The sequence below is a fragment of the Hemibagrus wyckioides genome, linkage group LG19 (genome assembly GCF_019097595.1).
Source record: "Hemibagrus wyckioides isolate EC202008001 linkage group LG19, SWU_Hwy_1.0, whole genome shotgun sequence".
NCBI classification, from domain to species: Eukaryota; Metazoa; Chordata; class Actinopteri; order Siluriformes; family Bagridae; genus Hemibagrus; species Hemibagrus wyckioides.
In genome coordinates this window covers 19,797,501-19,817,370 of record NC_080728.1, presented here as the reverse complement: position 1 = coordinate 19,817,370, position 19,870 = coordinate 19,797,501, and the positions used below count along the sequence as shown (strand labels likewise).

Below are 19,870 nucleotides of genomic sequence, written 5' to 3'. Positions count from 1 at the left end.
GTGTGCGTGTGTGTTAGCAGACAGACGGAACGTAGCCGCTTTGCTAATTAGCCAGATCGTTCTCTGAAGGATCATGTGCTCTGACAAGGAGGCTATTTAAAAACAGTGTGATTGTTTGCTAATTGCTGAAGCGTGTCAGATGGAGTGTATAATCAGACGCATCCTTCCGCTCCGACTCCAGTGTCTCTTAGCGAATAATCCTCATTTCTACATGCTGAAGTATGTGTGGATGAATACAGATGATCGCTTCCAGATTTATGTGCACGGTTGGGTTGAAAACACGAGCCGAATTTAGCCACAGGAGCTAATTTACGTTCCTCCACAGGACTGAAACGGGTCAAGCAGCTTAGCCATGCGTCCGCTACGCTAAATTAGCTCATAACTCCACAAACCATTAACCTCTACTCTCAGACAAATCACAAGATAAGTGTGTGTGTAGACTTTTCCCAAAGGTTTCTAATCTGCTAGCACGTTTCCCCCAGAGCTAATTTAGCCGCTAAACTAATGAGCAGCCGAACGTTTTTGTTATTTGTCTTTCTTACGCTGTAAATCTCACGCTTACACGACGCGTCTAATCCGTCCAGATCGGAACAGGCTTTTATTCAGACAGAGTTAAGACCTGGAGCTTTTCTGAGATGTGGTTAGAGATTAGCGTGATGCTGCCGGATAACTGAGTGGCTTCCCACGCGTCAGCGTTGGATTCTGATAATTGGAGTTGGAGTGATAACGAACAGCGAGCGGTGATGTCATCCTCACAGGCGACACTCTGAAGAGTTAGATTCCTACACGACACCCCAGACTCCAAATCACACAAACCTCATCGTTGTCTGTCTGAAGCGTCACAGCTAAAGCAAATATTATTCAGGATCCAAATAAACAGAACACATCAGGACTGACTTTCAGGAATCTTTTAGTGTTACACACAATTACACACACACACACATACACACACAGTCAACTACACACATACACACACACACACAACTATACATAGACACAAATACACATGCACACACACTCATACATGTACACATATGTATATGTATATATATATATATATATATATATATATATACACACATATACACACACAAACAAACATTCTCAACTACACAAACACACTAACACACTCAACTATGCATGCACACACACACAAACACACAGACAGGTACACACATGCACTCAACTACACATACACAAATACCCACAACTACACAAGCCCACCCCCCCACACACATACAATGACAGGTACACACAGACACTCAAGTATGCACTCACACTCAACTACACACACTCAACTACACACACATATACATACACAAACACACTCAATTATTCACACACTCACACAGACACACACTCACACAGACACACACAGACACACACACACAGACACTCACCTATGCACACGCACAACACACACACACAGCTTAAGGTTTTTTATGTCAGAGAATAATGCAGTCTCTTTATATTTGTTGAACAGACACTTATCTCTGCGTGTCACTGATTAATCTGGAACCTGTAGAACTGAAAAAATTGCTTATTGCACCTTTAATTATTTGAGTATTTAATTAGTGGAGGTTGTGTTGTCTTTGTGTGTGAGATCAGAGGTTCTTCTCATGAAGCTCTTCAGCTCAATAGGAAACGCTACATATAAATAAAATATGAGCGTCCACGGCCGAGGAAAAAATAAAATCGTTCTAATTCCTGATTCCTCACGGAGCTGCCGAGTGACGCGGGATGTGGCGCAGGGATTGGGCACTCAGGCAAACAGAAGAGAGCAGGCTTCCACTCACAGCGTGAGGATTAAAGCGTGACACAAGCGCGGCCACTCACATTCGCCGCTTCCTTCAGACGTGCTGATGAAAGAGAAAATCTGCCAGCTTTAGACACACACACACACACACATACACAAACTTTATACACACCGTTAACAGCAGCCTGGTTTCACCTTCAGTGAATAATAACAGGTCAAGTGTTTACTCGGCGGATATCGATTATACGTCCCTCATGTGTAAGGGAGTAAAGACGGCTCTGGCGGAGAGCGAGAACGTCACACTGCCATTATTTCATCATTTCTACATCAGCGCTTCATCTCTGCACTCAGATCCATAAAGTAATGAAGGATGGAAGGATTTAAAGTGTGTGTGTGTGTGTGTTGCAGGTGTAGGGAAATAATGAACAACAGGGTGGTGTGATGAAGTGGAGACAATATTACGCTGTTACACACACTGTTACACACTTACACAGATACACACCCTGTTACACACCCTCTTACACATACATAGATACACACCCTGTTACACACCTTGTTACACAGATACACACCCTGTTACATATACTGTTACACACCCTGTTGCACAGTTACACACCCAGTTACACACTGTGTTATATTGTTACACACCCTGTTACACACCCTGTTACTCTGTTACACACCCTGTTACTCTGTTACACACAGTGTTACACACCCTGTTACTCTGTTACACATCCTGTTACACACTGTGTTATATTGTTACACATCCTGTTACAAACTGTGTAACACTGTTACACATCCTGTTACACACTGTGTTACACTGTTACACATCCTGTTACACACCATGATACACTGTTACACATCCTGTTACAAACTGTGTTACACTGTTACACATCCTGTTACAAACTGTGTAACACTGTTACACATCCTGTTACACACCATGATACACTGTTACACATCCTGTTACAAACTGTGTTACACTGTTACACATCCTGTTACAAACTGTGTTACACTGTTACACACCTTGTTACACAGATACACACCCTGTTACATATACTGTTACACACCCTGTTGCACAGTTACACACCCAGTTACACACTGTGTTATATTGTTACACACCCTGTTACACACCCTGTTACTCTGTTACACACACTGTTACACACCCTGTTACTCTGTTACACATCCTGTTACACACTGTGTTATATTGTTACACATCCTGTTACAAACTGTGTTACACTGTTACACATCCTGTTACACACTGTGTTACACTGTTACACATCCTGTTACACACCGTGATACACTGTTACACATCCTGTTACACACCGTGATACACTGTTACACATCCTGTTACAAACTGTGTTACACTGTTACACACTGTGTTACACTGTTACACATCCTGTTACACACCGTGATACAATGTTACACATCCTGTTACACACTGTTACACTGTTACACATCCCGTTACACACTGTGTTACACAGTTACACATCCTGTTACACACTGTGTTACACTGTTACACATCCTGTTACACACTGTTACACTGTTACACATCCTGTTACACATCCTGTTACACAATGTGTTACACTGTTACACATCCTGTTACATACTGTGTTATGTTGTTACACATCATGTTACACACTCTGTTACACACTCTTACACACTGTTACACATCCTGTTACACTGTTACACATCCTGTTACACACCTTGATACACTGTTACACATCCTGTTACACAACATGATACACTGTTACACACTGTGTTACACTGTTACACACCGTCTTACACACTGTGATACACTGTTACACATCCTGTTACACACCATGTTACACTGTTACACACCATGTTACACTGTTACACATCCTGTTACACAACATGATACACTGTTACACATCCTGTTACACACCATGATGCACTGTTACACATCATGTTACACACTGTGTTACACATCCTGTTACACAACATGATACACTGTTACACATCCTGTTACACACCATGATGCACTGTTACACATCATGTTACACACTGTGTTACACTGTTACACACCCTGTTACACACCAAGTTACACTGTTACACATCCTGTTACACAACATGATACACTGTTACACATCCTGTTACACACTGTGATACACTGTTACACATCATGTTACACACTGTGTTACACTGTTAAACACCCTGTTACACACCAAGTTACACTGTTACACATCCTGTTACACAACATGATACACTGTTACACATCCTTTTACACACTGTGTTACACTGTTACACATCCTGTTACACTGTTACCAATCCTGTTACACACCATGATACACTTACACATCCTGTTACACACCATTATGCACTGTTACACATCCTGTTACACACTGGGTTACACTGTTACACATCCTGTTACACACTGTTACACTGTTACACATCCTGTTACACAACATGATACACTGTTACACATCCTGTTACACAACATGATACACACTGTTACACTGTTACACATCCTGTTACACACCATGATACACTGTTACACATCCTGTTACACACCATGATACAGTTACACATCCTGTTACACACTGTTACTCTGTTACACATCCTGTTACACACCATGATACACTGTTACACTGATACACATCCATGATACACTGTTACACATCCTGTTACACACTGTTACTCTGTTACACATCCTATTACACACTGTGTTACACTGTTACACACCCTGTTACACACCATGTTACACTTTTACACATCCTGTTACACACCATGATACACTGTTACATATCCTGTTACACACTGTTACACACCATGTTACACTTTTACACATCCTGTTACACACTGTGTTACACTGTTACACACTCTGTTACACACTGTGATACACTGTTACACATCCTGTTACACACACTGTTACACACCATGATACACTGTTACACATCCTGTTACACACTGTGTTACACTGTTACACACCCTGTTACACACCGTGATACACTGTTACACATCCTGTTACATACTGTGTTACACTGTTACACATCCTGTTACATACTGTGTTACACTGTTACACATCCTGTTATACACTGTTACTCTGTTACACGCCCTGTTACACACTGTGTTACACTGTTACACATCCGTTACACACCATGATACACTGTTACACATCCTGTTACACACTCTGTTACACACTGTGATACACTGTTACACATCCTATTACACACTGTGTTACACTGTTACACACCCTGTTACACACCATGTTACACTGTTACACATCCTGTTACACAACATGATACACTGTTACACATCCTGTTACACACTCTGTTACACACTGTGATACACTGTTACACACCCTCTTACACACTGTGATACACTGTTACACATCTTGTTACACACTGTGTTACACTGTTACACATCCTGTTACACAACATGATACACTGTTACACATCTTGTTACACACCATGTTACACATCCTGTTACACAACATGATACACTGTTACACATCCTGTTACACACTCTGTTACACACTGTGATACACTGTTACACACCCTCTTACACACTGTGATACACTGTTACACATCTTGTTACACACCATGTTACACTGTTACACATCCTGTTACACAACATGATACACTGTTACACATCCTGTTACACACTCTGTTACACACTGTGATACACTGTTACACACCCTCTTACACACTGTGATACACTGTTACACATCCTGTTACACACTATGTTACACTGTTACACATCCTGTTACACACTGTGTTACACTGTTACACATCCTGTTACACACTGTTACACACCCTGTTACACAGTGTTACACTGTTACACATCCTGTTACACCCTGTTACACACTGTGTTACAGCAGAATCATTACCTCTAACTGCTTGAGTGCTTTATTCCTCTCACACCACAGTGATCTGCCCTTCATCAAACTTTTATTTATAAATAAAATAAACAGAGGTCTGAACTGGCTGCTCCAGTGTACTGTAGATGTTATGGCTCTCTGTGTGTGTGTGTGTGTGTAGAATTCTACAGAAAGTGAATCTTTTAAAAAGATTTTTAAGATTTTAAGATCTTTTTGGTCTCTTAACCAATCAGATTGCAAGCTGAGGGAGAACTGAGTGAAAGAAAACACTTCACTGTTACTGAGTAAAAAAATATAAATCTTTATTTAATCTCAGTTACTGATCATAATAAATCTAATCCTGAGTCCAAGCTAAGCTATTTAGTTAGCTGATACTAGCTAGGACATGTAACAGTGTTTCTATGGTTACAGTGGGATGAGCAGAACCTCGTGCCTTGTGTCTCCTGTACCTCGTCTCCTCGACTGGTCCCAGTTTCAGGGGAAAACTGGAAGGTGTTTCATGGCATGGCTAACAAAGCGAGTCGAGGTGTTCAGCTGCTGCCTTTTTACACGTTTCAGCATTTCAGCTCTTTATGTTCCTCAGAAGAGAGACGTTCAGTGTGGAGCTTCATCACAAACACCTTCATGAACACAGAGAAACCGAGAACCTGCAGCTGCTATCACTCACTAATGGAACAGGAAGAGCGACACGGAGTCTGCAGCTCTGAGTGGAGAAAAAGTAAACACACTGTCCATTGTGTTCCTGCAGGAAGTCCAGCTTTTATCATCAAACATCACTGCAGGAGAACCTCCACGAGTTTCAGCCTCAACATCCAACAATCCTCCACTGAGAGCTGAGAGGGGGAGGATCAATGAGGGAGGAGGTGGAGCAGGAACTGGAGGAGAAATAATGGGGGAGTGAAGGAGGACATGAAGGAGAGAACAAAGGAGGGAGAGAATAAGAGGACATGGAAGGATGTGAAGGAGAAAGTGGAGAAGAGAATGATGGATGAAGTGCAAAAGGGATTGAAGGAGAAAATGAAGGAGGTAGGTCAGTGGGAAAGGAGGAAGTGAAGTTGAGGAAGTGAGGTAGAGGAAGTGAAGTTGAGGAAGTGAAGTTGAGGAAGTGAGGTAGAAGATGTGAGGTAGAGGAAGTGAGGTAGAGATAGTGAAATATAGAAAGTATACAAGAGGAAGTGAAGTTGAGGAAGTTATGTAAAGGAAGTGAGGTAGAGGAAGTGGAGTTGATGAAGTGAGGTGGAGGAAGTGAGGTAGAGAAAGTGAAATATAGAAAGTGTAGAAAAGGAAGTGAAGCTGAGGAAGTGAAGTAGGTAGAGAGGTAGAGAAAGTGAGGTAGATGAAGTGAGGTAGAGAAAGTGAAATATAGAAAGTATACAAGAGGAAGTGAAGTTGAAGTTATGTAAAGGAAGTGAGACAGAGGAAGTGGAGTTGAGGAAGAGAGGTTGAAGAAGTGAGGTGGAGGAAGTGAGGTAGAGAAAGTGTAGAAGAGGAAGTGAAGTTTAGGAAGTGAGGTAGAGGAAGTGAGGTAGAGGAAATGAAGTTGAGGAAGTAATGTAGAGGAAGTGAGGTAGAGGAAGTGAAGTTGAGGAAATGTAGAGTCTGTGTTGATGATGTATCTGGAAGTTCAGATCTACTCCATCTTCCTGCAGCTCCTCAGCTCCGTGTGGCTACAGGAACATTTTCCTAAAGCAACATGGAGGAAGACTGGCTGATGGACTTCATGGGAATTTCTGCATTTTAGCCGCAGCTCTTTATTAAATTCTGCATCTGTGCTTTTTATTTCCTTCTCGGCTGGTGAAGGATGCAGGAGGACACGGCCTGCTGGAAGACGCAGGAGGACACAGCATGCTGGAGGACAAAGATGGAGACTGAAAGAGCAGCTTTTCCACAAAGACGCTGATGAAGAAACTCCACAGTGACGTGTTCAGTTATAAAGTCTAGATTTGATCAGCAGCTCAACATGGAGCTGATTTCTAACAGAACCTCATGTGTCTCTAACACCATCCCTTACAATCCCACTGTGTGTGTGTGTGTGTGTGTGTGTGTGTGTAAAACACTGTGTACTTATCAGGACATTCAGGGAAAAAGCTATTAGATGAACAAACAGGTGTTGCCATGGAGATGCGGCAGACGGCAGAGCGAGTGTGTGTGTGTGTGTGTGTGTGAGACTCCTGAGTGAGATTCATTGATCAGAACTTAAACTTTAAACACACACACACCGACATGAAACCTCAGTCCCGGTGCAGCTGCTTCATTTCAACAACACACACACACACACTCTCTAAAATATGTCACATCACCATGTGTTAATATCTTAGAGGTTTTGCGGTAATCAGTGTAAAGATACTTAACTGATGGAGAGGTTTAAGAGCTTTACTGTGTGTGCGTGTGTGTGTGTGTGTGTGAGAGCGCGTGTGTGTGTGTCTGCACCTGTTCTTGTCACTGGAGATCCACTCAGAGACGAGTGACATGGCCTGACGGTGACAGTGTTTATTCCCAAAACTACAGGCCAACATGATCACCTCCCTCTGGAGCTCACTGAAGGAGGAAAATAAAGAGGAATTGAAGGAAGAAGAGAAGGAGAAAGTGAAGAAGGGAGTGATGGAGGAAGAGAAGGAGCAAATGAAGGAGGAAATGAAGGAGGACGCGTAACTCTGATCACACACACACACACAGTGATTAATCAGTAGAAAGGACAATCAAAGCTGTTTGTTTTCATACTGTGTGCGTGTGTGTGTGTGTGTGTGTGTCACACAGCAGGTAATGTTATGGCTAATTTAGCGCCACTCATCTCCTTCATGCTCTTTCACTGAGACGAGGGAACAATTAAAACTATATTACAATTAGATCTTGATATTCAACTGGAATAAACACACACACACACACACACACACAGAGTGATGGAGCTTCACCTACACTAAAGAGGCTGTAGTCCTCGGTGCGGTCCAGCAGTTTGTCCAGCTGGTACAGCGCTCTACTCGCAGCATGCCAGGGCAGGAAGTCGTCCTCTTTGGACAGATAACAGATGATCTGCAGTGGGAGGTTCTGAGGGAGATATCCGGCTCTGCACACACACACACACACACACACAGACACACACACACAGACAGAAGGTGTGTAAAGAGGATGAACAGTAACTGAGTCTTCATGCAGCTATGATGGAAACACAGCAGAATTTAAAGGTCCACGTGACTCTGCCGCCTGTGACACGTCTCTCTCCCTTTAACGTTTAAAGAACAAAACGGCTGCTGTTTATTCCTGACAGGTTCATTTCATGCTCGGCTTCTCGTCCGACAGATGTGCGGCTGTTTGAACCTTGTTCAGTGTTTTGTCGCTATTTACATCCTGACGCTCTTTAATGCAGGTTTAGAGTGGTGTCTGAATCTGTACAGGAAAATCCCAGTGACAGAAAGCAGCTTCTGGTGTAAAAGCGCCGTCCTGTTCGTTCTGCATCCATCTATAAAACATCAGAGGCAAACTGAAAGCTGCAGCACTAAAAGGAAAGATCAAACCCCATCTGGTGTCACTGAGAGCAGCAGATCAAACCCCAGGAAGCGTTTCAACACCACTTCCAGCTCTGTACTGACCAGATGTAGCGTTTGGATGCTGGGGTCAGTGGATACATCTATTCCATCCTCCTGAGCTCCTGCTCTCCACAGAGACTCTGAACTCCTACTGAGGAGGAAGCAGGAGGTCGTGTAGCAGCACTGCAGGGGGAGAAGCTTCAGACTTTCTCAGTGGAGCAGGATTTTATTCAGCCACGTTACTGTGATCAGTAGTACTTCAAAAGTCCAGCAGCAGATTCACTCCATCTTCAGCTGAGCTCCTTGACACACTCACTCCAGGTAGCTGGCTAGCAATATCTCTGCTGGGTGATGAGTTGTATCAGCGTCGTTCCTTTATCCATAGAGACAGGAAGATTCTTTCACCTGAATTCAGACGTTCGGGAACCCTCCGTGTCCGAGTCCCAGTTCATCTATGAGGAAAATAAATCTCACAAACCGTCAGCTCGTAATTAACTGTATGTCCATTAAAAGTATCAAATCCAACAAAAGACCATAAACACTTTTGTGATCAAACGATCAACACCAGACGCGGTTTAACGAATCGTCCAAGTTTGTGTTCGTGTCTTGTGTCTCATGACGTTGACTTCAGATGAGGAATAAACTCCAGGTCTTCATTAATCACGCACTAATTCTGTTCACAGATTCACTTCTCTTCTTTAATGTGGGAACGCTTTTATTAAATTACTGAAGATAACGAGGAGGAATAAACCTTATTTCTGTCAGAGTTAATAGTCTGTGAAAAACCTGCAGCATTACACCACTGAGTGGAATCGTGCAGATTGATGAATGAGTTTAGTTTCTGATTCAAAGTAGAGAGAGAGATTCACATATAGAATTTTTCAAACTTTGAAAAGAACAGTAAAAGGACAACATCTGTGAAAATCCTAACAGAGAAAAGTGATAAAACAGTCCTGAAATACCCCTCACCATCACCACCACCGCCCCCCCCCCTTTTTTTTTAAAATTAGAAGCTAATCCTTAGGTCTTCTACATCTACAGAACATCAAACTTCCCCCAGTGACCACACTTGTCAGAATTCTGGTAACCTCCGAGTCATCTTATAGAAAGCATATTTACTTTTGATTCTGCCTTCAACTAGAGCTGTCAGCATTTTTTTTCAGCATCCTGGGTGCCTCCTCCCTGCATTAAATTTTTTCCTGTAAGCCATATAGTGAGCTTGTCCTGAACTATTACGAAGTTTAGTAGACATGAAGGTGCTCTGTCCATGTGACTCTCAACCCTTTGCACCAAACTCTAAGTAGTAAACAAAATCTGTTTAGACGTCCACAATGCAAAAACAGCTGGTCTACTGTTTCTTCTCTGCCAGAGAAGTTACACTCTCTGCCCCTGGTGGGGTCGATATTTGCCACATGTCTGTTTGTGGCCACGGCCCCATGCACTACCCACGACTGTAGGGCATTCAGCTGTACGCTCCTCTATGGGTGGTTTGTACAGAGACCTCCAGCATCCTCGTGGGGAAGAGTCCAGCACCAAGAGTTCTAACCAATGTGACTCCTCCCCAAAGAACCTATATACACAATTTTAATATAGGTTTCATACAGTGCTTTCTTAGTGGCATCTTCCAGTGTTGTTAGTATTTGAGTCCATGTTGTTGGTGTTTGAACGGAAAAAAGTGCTCCTTCTTCTCATTGATACTCCTCTGCTGCTTCAGAGATTGATAAGGGTGGTGGGAGCTGATGGCTTCCCCCAGGGTCCTGCCCCAAAGCCTCCCTGAAAGGGAATGGTAGTGCTGAAACTACCACTCTAAGCAGAATCTGCATTAGGCAGTCCAGCTGTACTCCAGACTCAGCACACAGGTCCCTAGCTGTCTTCCAGTTTTCACCAGACCTCAAATCCTTAACTTTGGTGATTCCTGATCTCCAGATTCTGGACAGAATCAGAAGATTGTGGAAAATTGGTTCATTTTCAATACTTGGAAAACGTTGTGCATCGATCTTGCTGATCTTCAACACTTAAGACCAGGCTCTCAGGACCAACTGGTAGAACAGTGTTGTTGCTGACAGGTCCATTTCCATCAGGTACAGCATGAATAGATGTTTAACAATCATATTTTTAATACACTGTAGAAGGTTGTAAGCCGTGACTCTGTGTCATCTGCAGTTGGAAAGTTCTGACCCGACAAGACAGGTCAATCAGGACTTGACCACCCTCCTGCAGCGGCAAGAAGAGAACAAGGGAGCAATAACAGTGCTGTCCAGACCAGATAGACCAGACCAGTTCACAATGCTCTTCTGAAAATCCCAGATCAATGTCTCTGGAGGTTCAAGGAAGGTGAAACAAAGATTGTTTGTTTGTTACACTGCTTACTTGTTTTTAGTGATAGATTTCTCCTAGTGATTGTATTTTAAAGTTTTAGCATAAAGTAAAAGATAAAGTAAAAGAGAGAGAGAGGCAGAGAGAGAGAGAGAGAGAGAGAGAGAGAGAGAGAGTGAAATAAACCCTGCTGTAGTTGTACATTAATTAGTGTAAAAGTGTTCCTTTAAAGCCGTATGGTGCTAAAGACGAGGTGAAGCTTCTCCTGTAGAAAGTCTTTAAAGTTTCTTTTTTCTCATGTTCACTACTTAGGAAAGTTTGGTGTCTGCTTCACTCAGCTGATCTGTTCAGAGGGATTTCGTTCTTCAAACTCGTCGTCTGTTCAACCTTCAGTTCTTTCATTCTAATAAAAGTGCAGGATGAACAGGGACAGAAGTGGGGGTTGGGCAGTGGGGACAGGATCAGGACGTGGACACAGACGTGACGAAGTCATTCAGCTCCTGAATTCTGGAGACTCGATGCTCTGACCGCTGTAGTGACTTAAGCTCTGACCAATCAGACTGAACTCCTCAGCTCCTTTACCAGGGGTAGAGACGTATCACATTTCTACTGTTTCTATCTGTTTCAGAGTGTGTGTGTGTGTGTGTGTGTGTGTGAGCTCCTGACTTCCTGAATAAAGAGTCATTAACTCCTGAATTGCCTCATAATTATTTCCTCATTAAATATTTGCAGTTTGGAGAAGTTCATTAAGCCGTGTAATCTCTCTCTCTCTCTCACACACACACACACACCCTTGTGAAGATAACCTCATCACAGAAATGTTGGAATCCGATCTAAAAGCTGCGACAAAGCCACACTGACAGCACGTGTTCTCTTCCTCACTGAAGCAGAAAATGAATGAAATGAAATTGTGTTAAACGTCGTTACTGAAGCAGCTGAAAATTTCCCAGAGCTGCAGAAGTGTTTAATCCTGCGCTCGAGCTCCAGAGGCTTCTATTGTGATTCGTACCTGCACCATTTCATTATCATCTTTAATTTACACAAACGTACATGAGCGTGTGATTAACGACAACGATGTCAACGTCGAAAAGCTACTAGGAATCTACACACACACACACACACAAACACACACACACCACACACATATACACACACACACACACACACGAAACACATCGAATCCATGAACTGTAATAAAGATTTGGAGAGTTGCGGCGGAACTTTAATAACACACACTGGTAATATACCCTCTAAACACCGAAAGGCGGACAGAAAGATGGATTTCATCTTCTCCTGCTACGTAATAAAGCAACAAAACCAGCCGCGAGATCCCGACAACAACCGGAGCTTTTCCCGATACAGCCTCGCGCTTAAAGATTGATTCTCTCTCGCCTTTTATTATTTTACCTTATAAATAATAACAATTGTAGAAGAAATAGAAGGATAAATAAATAAATGGCTGAGGGAGTGGAACAGAGGCTGCGTTCTAAGAGAGACAAGATCCTCAGGGTTCAGTATTCGGCTCAGTGCCACTGGAAACTATCCAGCTTCTTCTCTTCTTCTCTGTTCAGTCCATTATATGATTAAAGTCAGGGAGGAGGAGCTGCAGCCAGACCTCTGTATTTTACACAACACCACCACGGTGTGTGTGTGTGTGTGTGTGTGTGTGTGTGTGTGTGTGTGTGTGTCTGTGTGTGTTAAACTGCTCTCAGATTGAAACACACAGCGGTGTTGGAGTCTCTCCATTTCTGGATGATTGAAGCTGGAGCTGAGCTGCTGACTGCTGAAGACGAGCACATCTGGTAGCTTTTGCTGTTTGTTTGTTAGGAGGAAGAGGAAAAGTGAAAAAGTGTTCTTCTTCAGTTCCACATCAGACTTCAACATCACTTCTGTTCCTCAGACCTCAACCGTAACACCTCGTTAAACACACCCACAAACCCCGGCGATTGTGTTCCACTTCCTCTGTATGAACTCGGCCCTGGTGTCCTGAGGTAGAGAGCGTGGAGCTGGAGGTGTGAAGGACAGGACAGCTGCTGCTCCTGAGGGGATTCATGAAGCTCTGGAGAATTAAAGCCTGTGAGGAGTGAGGTTTAGGGGAGGTGCTGCTTCCAGAGCGTGGGTCACAGCCGCGGGTTCCAGTCTCTGATCTCTCACTGCTAGAGTAAACATGCTGAGGGACTTTTACATTCACTCTGCAGCTCCACTGGACAGAAATGGTTCGGTCCGTCCAGCACACACACACAGAGGAGGTTTGTTTTACTGATGGAATTTGAACAGGATTTTTATCACTGAGGAAAATGTGTGTGTTTGGAGAATTACAGAAGATCATTTCCTGCAGAACTCGGACTTTTCCACAGTAATTTCCAGATAAAACTAATCCAGTCTGAATAAAGCTACTGTTTAAACATGACTCTGAGAGAGAGAGAGAGAGAGAGAGAGAGAGAGATCACTATTATTCCATCCCTCTATCTCACCATCACTCGTTCTTCTCCGTCACTCCATCAATCCATCACTCTTCCCTCTCCATCACTTCATCATTCTAATTTCACTTGTCCCTCACTATCACTCTCTCCATCACTCATCCACTGCCATCAATCCATCACTCTGTAAATCTTCCCTCACTCTACACCATCCCTCCATCACTCATCCTTTTCCCTCATGCTATCACATATCACCTGTCTCTCTGCATCTCTCCATCCATTTATATCTCCATCACTTATCCTTTTTTCTGGTTCTTTCCTCTTTCCTCTCCATCTCTCTATCCATCACTCTTCCATCTCCATCACTTCATCACTTTTCTATCACTTGACCCTCTCTATCACTCCCTCCATCACTCATCCCCCACCCTCTGTAACTCTTTCCTCTACATTCCATCATGCTATCACACATCACCTGCCCCCCTGAATCACTCCATCCATTTACACCTCCATCACTTATTCCTTTTTCCTCTCTCTGTTTACCAGACACTCAGCTGGTGGGCGGAGCTAAAGCCTGAACTCTGCAGGATTGTTTCACTGAAAGAAAGAGAGAGAAATGGAGAGAGCAGAACAGAATAACGCGTCCCTGCACTCCTCCGTTCGTCTCTTTCTCTCCATTTCTCTTTTTCTCTTTCAGCACAGTGAGGAGCTGCAGCTTGGCCCCGGGCCTCGTTTCCACAAGCGTGTCAGTGTGTGTTTTTCTTCACTCCTCCCCTCAGGCAGGAAGCTCGGGGGGACGAGCAGAGCAGCATCCATCAGTCCTGAAGCTGCTGTCCACTCAGAGAGACTGCACAGTGTGAGAACGTCCTCACTAAACCCACCTGGACAGACTGAAGATTCTCCACAGAGATGATCTGCAGTGAGGACACACACATACACACACACACATACACACACACACACACACACACACACACATACACACACACATACACACACACACATACACACACACATACACACACACATACACACACACACATACACACACACACACACACACACACATACACACACACATACACACACACACACATACACACACACACACATACACACACACACACACACACACACACACACATACACACACACACACACACACACACACATACACACACACATACACACACACACATACACACACACATACACACACACACATACACACACACACACACACACACACACATACACACACACACACATACACACACATACACACACACACACACACACACACACACATACACACACACATACACACACACACACATACACACACATACACACACACATACACACACACATACACACACACACACATACACACACATACACACACACATACACACACACACACACATACACACACAAAGAGAGGTTGATCAGTAACAGAGGGTCGAACAGGACAGACAGGACTGGAGGAAGGAATGGAATTAAGAATGGAACGGAGAGAGAGAAGAGGATGAAGAGGAGTGAAAGTGAGAGACACATGAGGAAGAGGAGGAGAGGGAAATGAGGAGCTTCCTACTGTGGGGTTGATCATCAGCTGCTGGATCAGGAGTCTCCAGTTGTGGAGGTCGTAGTTCACCCTGAAGTAGCCTGTCTGATTGATGTTGCCTAGCAACCACGTCTCTTCGCCTATATGTCCCACTCGGTGCGTCTCTATAAATAAATGAGGAGAAAGAGTGAGGGGAGAATGACAAGATTCAATCACTCCATCACACCATCACCTGTTTCTCTCTATCACTCCATCACTCATCCCTCACCATCACTCATCCCTCTTCACCATTCCATCACTCCATCACACCATCACCAGTTTCTCTCTATCGCTCCATCACTCATCCCTCTTCACCATTCCATCACTCCATCACTCCATCACCTGTTTCTCTCTATCGCTCCATGACTCATCCCTCTCCATCACTCATCCCTCTTCACCATTCCATCACTCCATCACTCCATCACCTGTTTCTCTCTATCGCTCCATGACTCATCCCTCTCCATCACTCATCCCTCTTCACCATTCCATCACTCCATCACTCCATCACCTGTTTCTCTCTATCGCTCCATGACTCATCCCTCTCCATCACTCATCCCTCTTCACCATTCCATCACTCCATCACTCCATCACCTGTTTCTCTCTATCGCTCCATGACTCATCCCTCTTCACCATTCCATCACTCCATCACTCCATCACCTGTTTCTCTCTATCGCTCCATGACTCATCCCTCTCCATCACTCATCCCTCTTCACCATTCCATCACTCCATCGCCATTGCTCCATCATTCTAACACTCTCACTCCATCATTCATCTCTCTCCATTGTTTTATCATTCCATTACTCTCACTCCATCACTAATTCCTTTGCATCACTCCATCACCCATCCCATTCCTTCACTCATCCCTCTTCGCCATTCCATCAATCTCTCTCCATCACTTTGTCACTCCATCACCCATTTCTCACCATCGCTCCATCACTAGTCCATCTCATTCACTGGTTCATTCATGCCTCACTATCACTCCATCACTCCTCCCTTTCCATCACTCCATCACCTGTTTTTTGACATCAATCCATCATTCCATCACTCTCACTCAATCACTCATCCCTCTACACCACTCCATCACTCATTCTTCTCCTTTGATCCATCACCTGTTTCTCTCCATACCTCTCCATTGCTCCATCCTTCTAACACTCTCACTCCATCACTCATTCCTCTACATAACACCATCATTCCATCACTCTATGATTTATCCCTTTGCCTCACTATATGACTCATCCCTCTCCATTGTTTTATCATTCCATCACTCTCACTCCATCACTCATCCATCTGCATCACTCCATCATTCCATCACTCATCCTCCATCGCTCCATTACTCATCCTTCTCCATCTCTCCATCACTCATTCCTCTCCATAACTCCATCATTCCATCACTTAATCCTCTCAATCACTCCATCACTCATTCCTCTGCATCACTCATCCCTCTCCATTGCTCCATCACTCATCCCTCTGTACCACTCCATTATTCCATCACTCATTCTCCATTGCTCCATTATTCATCCTTCTCCATTGCTCCATCACTCATTCCTCTCCATCACTCCATCATTCCATTATTCAATCCTCTCAAACACTCCATCATTCATTCCTCTGCATCACTCTTCTTTTACTATCACTCATTCCTCTCCATCACTTCATCACTCCCTCACTTGTTCCTCTCCACCACTTTACAAACAAACAAGAAGAAACACCCCTTTTACAGTCCTTTCCTCCATCACTCTCACTACACCACTCATTCCTCTACAACTCTCCATTTTTCTCATCACTCCATCACACCATTGCTCTATAAATAAACAAGCAGAAGGAGTGATGAGAGAATATTTCCCGCCATCATTCATCCCTCTTCATTACTCCATCAACCCATCCATCATTCCATCATTCCCTCACTCAAATGGAGCCAAGAGAAAATGTTTGGATTCAATCACTTCATCACTCCATCACCTGGAGGAAAGACAGATGAAATGTCTGGTAGCTGAACTCACAAACAAACTACTTCATTTACATTTGCTCACAGCGTCAATACCACCACCATCATCATCATCTTCTTCATCATCATCTTCATCATCTTTCTTCTTCACTTCCTGACCAGCTCGATCCTGAGAGCAGGTGTTCTGTCCTAAAGGAAGTGTGTGATAATAGACACTGACCACTTCTCATCTTCTAATAGGACACTTCAGGACATTTCCTTTGAGCTCAGTGTGTTTATCCCTGTGAGTGATTACACTCCAACACCATCATATTAAATCAGAGCTGTGACTGAGCTTTACAGCCGTGACAAACACACATCTCCAGAGCTTCAGAGCTTCATACTGAAGAATCAATCAGGATCTCCAGAGATACAAAAAGCTTCAGAGCTTCACACTAACGAGTTGTTCGGCATCTCCAGAGATCTTCAGAGCTTAATATTAAAGAATCAATCAGCATCTCCACTTAAGCATCTCCAGAGCTTTAGTTCTTCACCCTAAAGTATCAATCAGCATCTCCAGAGCTTCAGATCTTCACACTAAGCTAGCATTGAGCATCTCCAGAGCTTCAGAACTTCACTCTAAGCTAGCATTGAGCATCTCCAGAGATCCACAGATCTTCAGAAGTGTGAAATAAAGCTCAGAAACGGAGCCGTGTGTCTGCTCATGTTCAGCTTTAATCGTCTCTGTTCCCAGCTCACAGTCTGCCTTCATACAGAAGAGACAGGATTTAGGGACGGTTAGTGGACAGTCTTGGGGACTGGGTTCTCTGGAGACACAGGAAGGAATGTGTTCAGCAGGAACCTCAGTGAGAACATGGCTGCATAACTTCAGTGTTTTCTAGTGGAGGCTTTTAGCTGGGAATCATCCGTGAAGCAGAGTCTCTCAGAGAAACCATAAATCACCGTCTCTCCACTCTCAGAGGAGGTCAATGGGATTAGAGCGATAAACATGATGCGTGTGTGTGTGTGTGTGTGTGTGTTAGAGCTTCTACCTGTTTTATTAGAGATCCAGATGAGAGACTCAGTTGATATGTGACTGAAGTTTCCCAATGCCAGCTTTAGTGGGATCCGCCACTGCAAACTGATACACACACACACACACACAAACACACACAGAGGTTTAATCAGGTGCTCATGTTCTGCTGCTTGCTAACACTCATCCCCTCCACCACTGAGTCGTTAACATTGCTACAACACAATAAAAAAACATGCAGCTGTTTTATCCTTTCATCATTTAATTACTCCAATCATCCACTTTCATGCAGCCAGATGTGCGAGAGCTTCATGCCTCGAATCATTAGACCAAAAACAAGCAGCAGAAAGAGCAACATCCACTTCACACAGATCTCCTGTCCACAATTACAGATGAGGTTAAGCATTATAACAGCTGTCGACTTTTACATCCACATTCTATCTCTCTCTCTCTCTCTCTCTCTCACTCTCTTTATCTCTATCTATCTATCTATCTATCTATCTATCTATCTATCTATCTATCTATCTATCTATCTATCTATCTATCTGTCTATCTATATGTCTGTCTGTCTTTCTCTTCCTCTCTCTCTATCTCTCTCTCTCTCTCTCTCTCTCTCAGAAAAGTTCAGAGGATAATGAGGTCCACAGGGAGGCTGCATGAGATTCAGCATGACCACCCAGACCACCTAGACACACACACACACAGCTGTTAACACACACACACAGACTGGAACCTGAAACACACACACACACAGCTGTTAACACACATACAGACTGGAACCTGAAACACACACACACACACAGCTGTTAACACACACACAGCCTTTACACACACACACACACACACAGCTGCTAACACACACAGACTGGAACCTGAAACACACACACACACAGCCATTAACACACACACACACACAGCTGTTAACACACACACAGACTGAAACCTGAAACACACACACACACAGCCATTAAAACACACACACAGCTGTTAACACACACACAGACTGGAACCTGAAACACACAGACACACACACACACACAGACTGGAACCTGAAACACACACACACACAGACACACACACACAGCCATTAACACACACATACACACACACACACAGACTGGAACCTGAAACACACACACAGCCATTAACACACACACACAGCTGTTAACACACACAGACTGGAACCTGAAACACACACACACACACACAGCTGTTGACACACACACAGCCATTAACACACACACACACAGCCATTAACACACACACACACACACACAGCTGTTAACACACACAGACTGGAACCTGAAACACACACACACATACAGCCATTAACACACACACACACACTGCTGTTAACACACACACAGACTGGAACCTGAAACACACACACACAGACACACACACACAGCCATTAACACACACACACACAACCATTAACACACACACACACAGCCATTAACACACA

The 19,870-nt window shown here is 43.7% G+C and overlaps 1 protein-coding gene across 1 annotated transcript in view; it reads right to left on the bottom strand.

Moving 5' to 3' along the window:
• Positions 1-1,529: 1,529 nt before the first annotated feature.
• Positions 1,530-19,870, bottom strand: part of LOC131369737 (thyrotropin-releasing hormone-degrading ectoenzyme-like) — a 28,343-nt gene continuing 10,002 nt past the window's right edge. Inside the window, exons 4-9 of the mRNA XM_058416579.1 lie at positions 18,425-18,513; positions 15,443-15,576; positions 14,730-14,762; positions 8,508-8,655; positions 8,022-8,129; positions 1,530-7,439 (exon numbers count right to left, since the gene is read on the bottom strand). Coding sequence (XP_058272562.1) covers positions 8,566-8,655; positions 14,730-14,762; positions 15,443-15,576; positions 18,425-18,513 — 346 coding nt within the window. The 3' untranslated portion in view covers positions 1,530-7,439; positions 8,022-8,129; positions 8,508-8,565. The remainder of the gene's footprint in view (positions 7,440-8,021; positions 8,130-8,507; positions 8,656-14,729; positions 14,763-15,442; positions 15,577-18,424; positions 18,514-19,870) is intronic.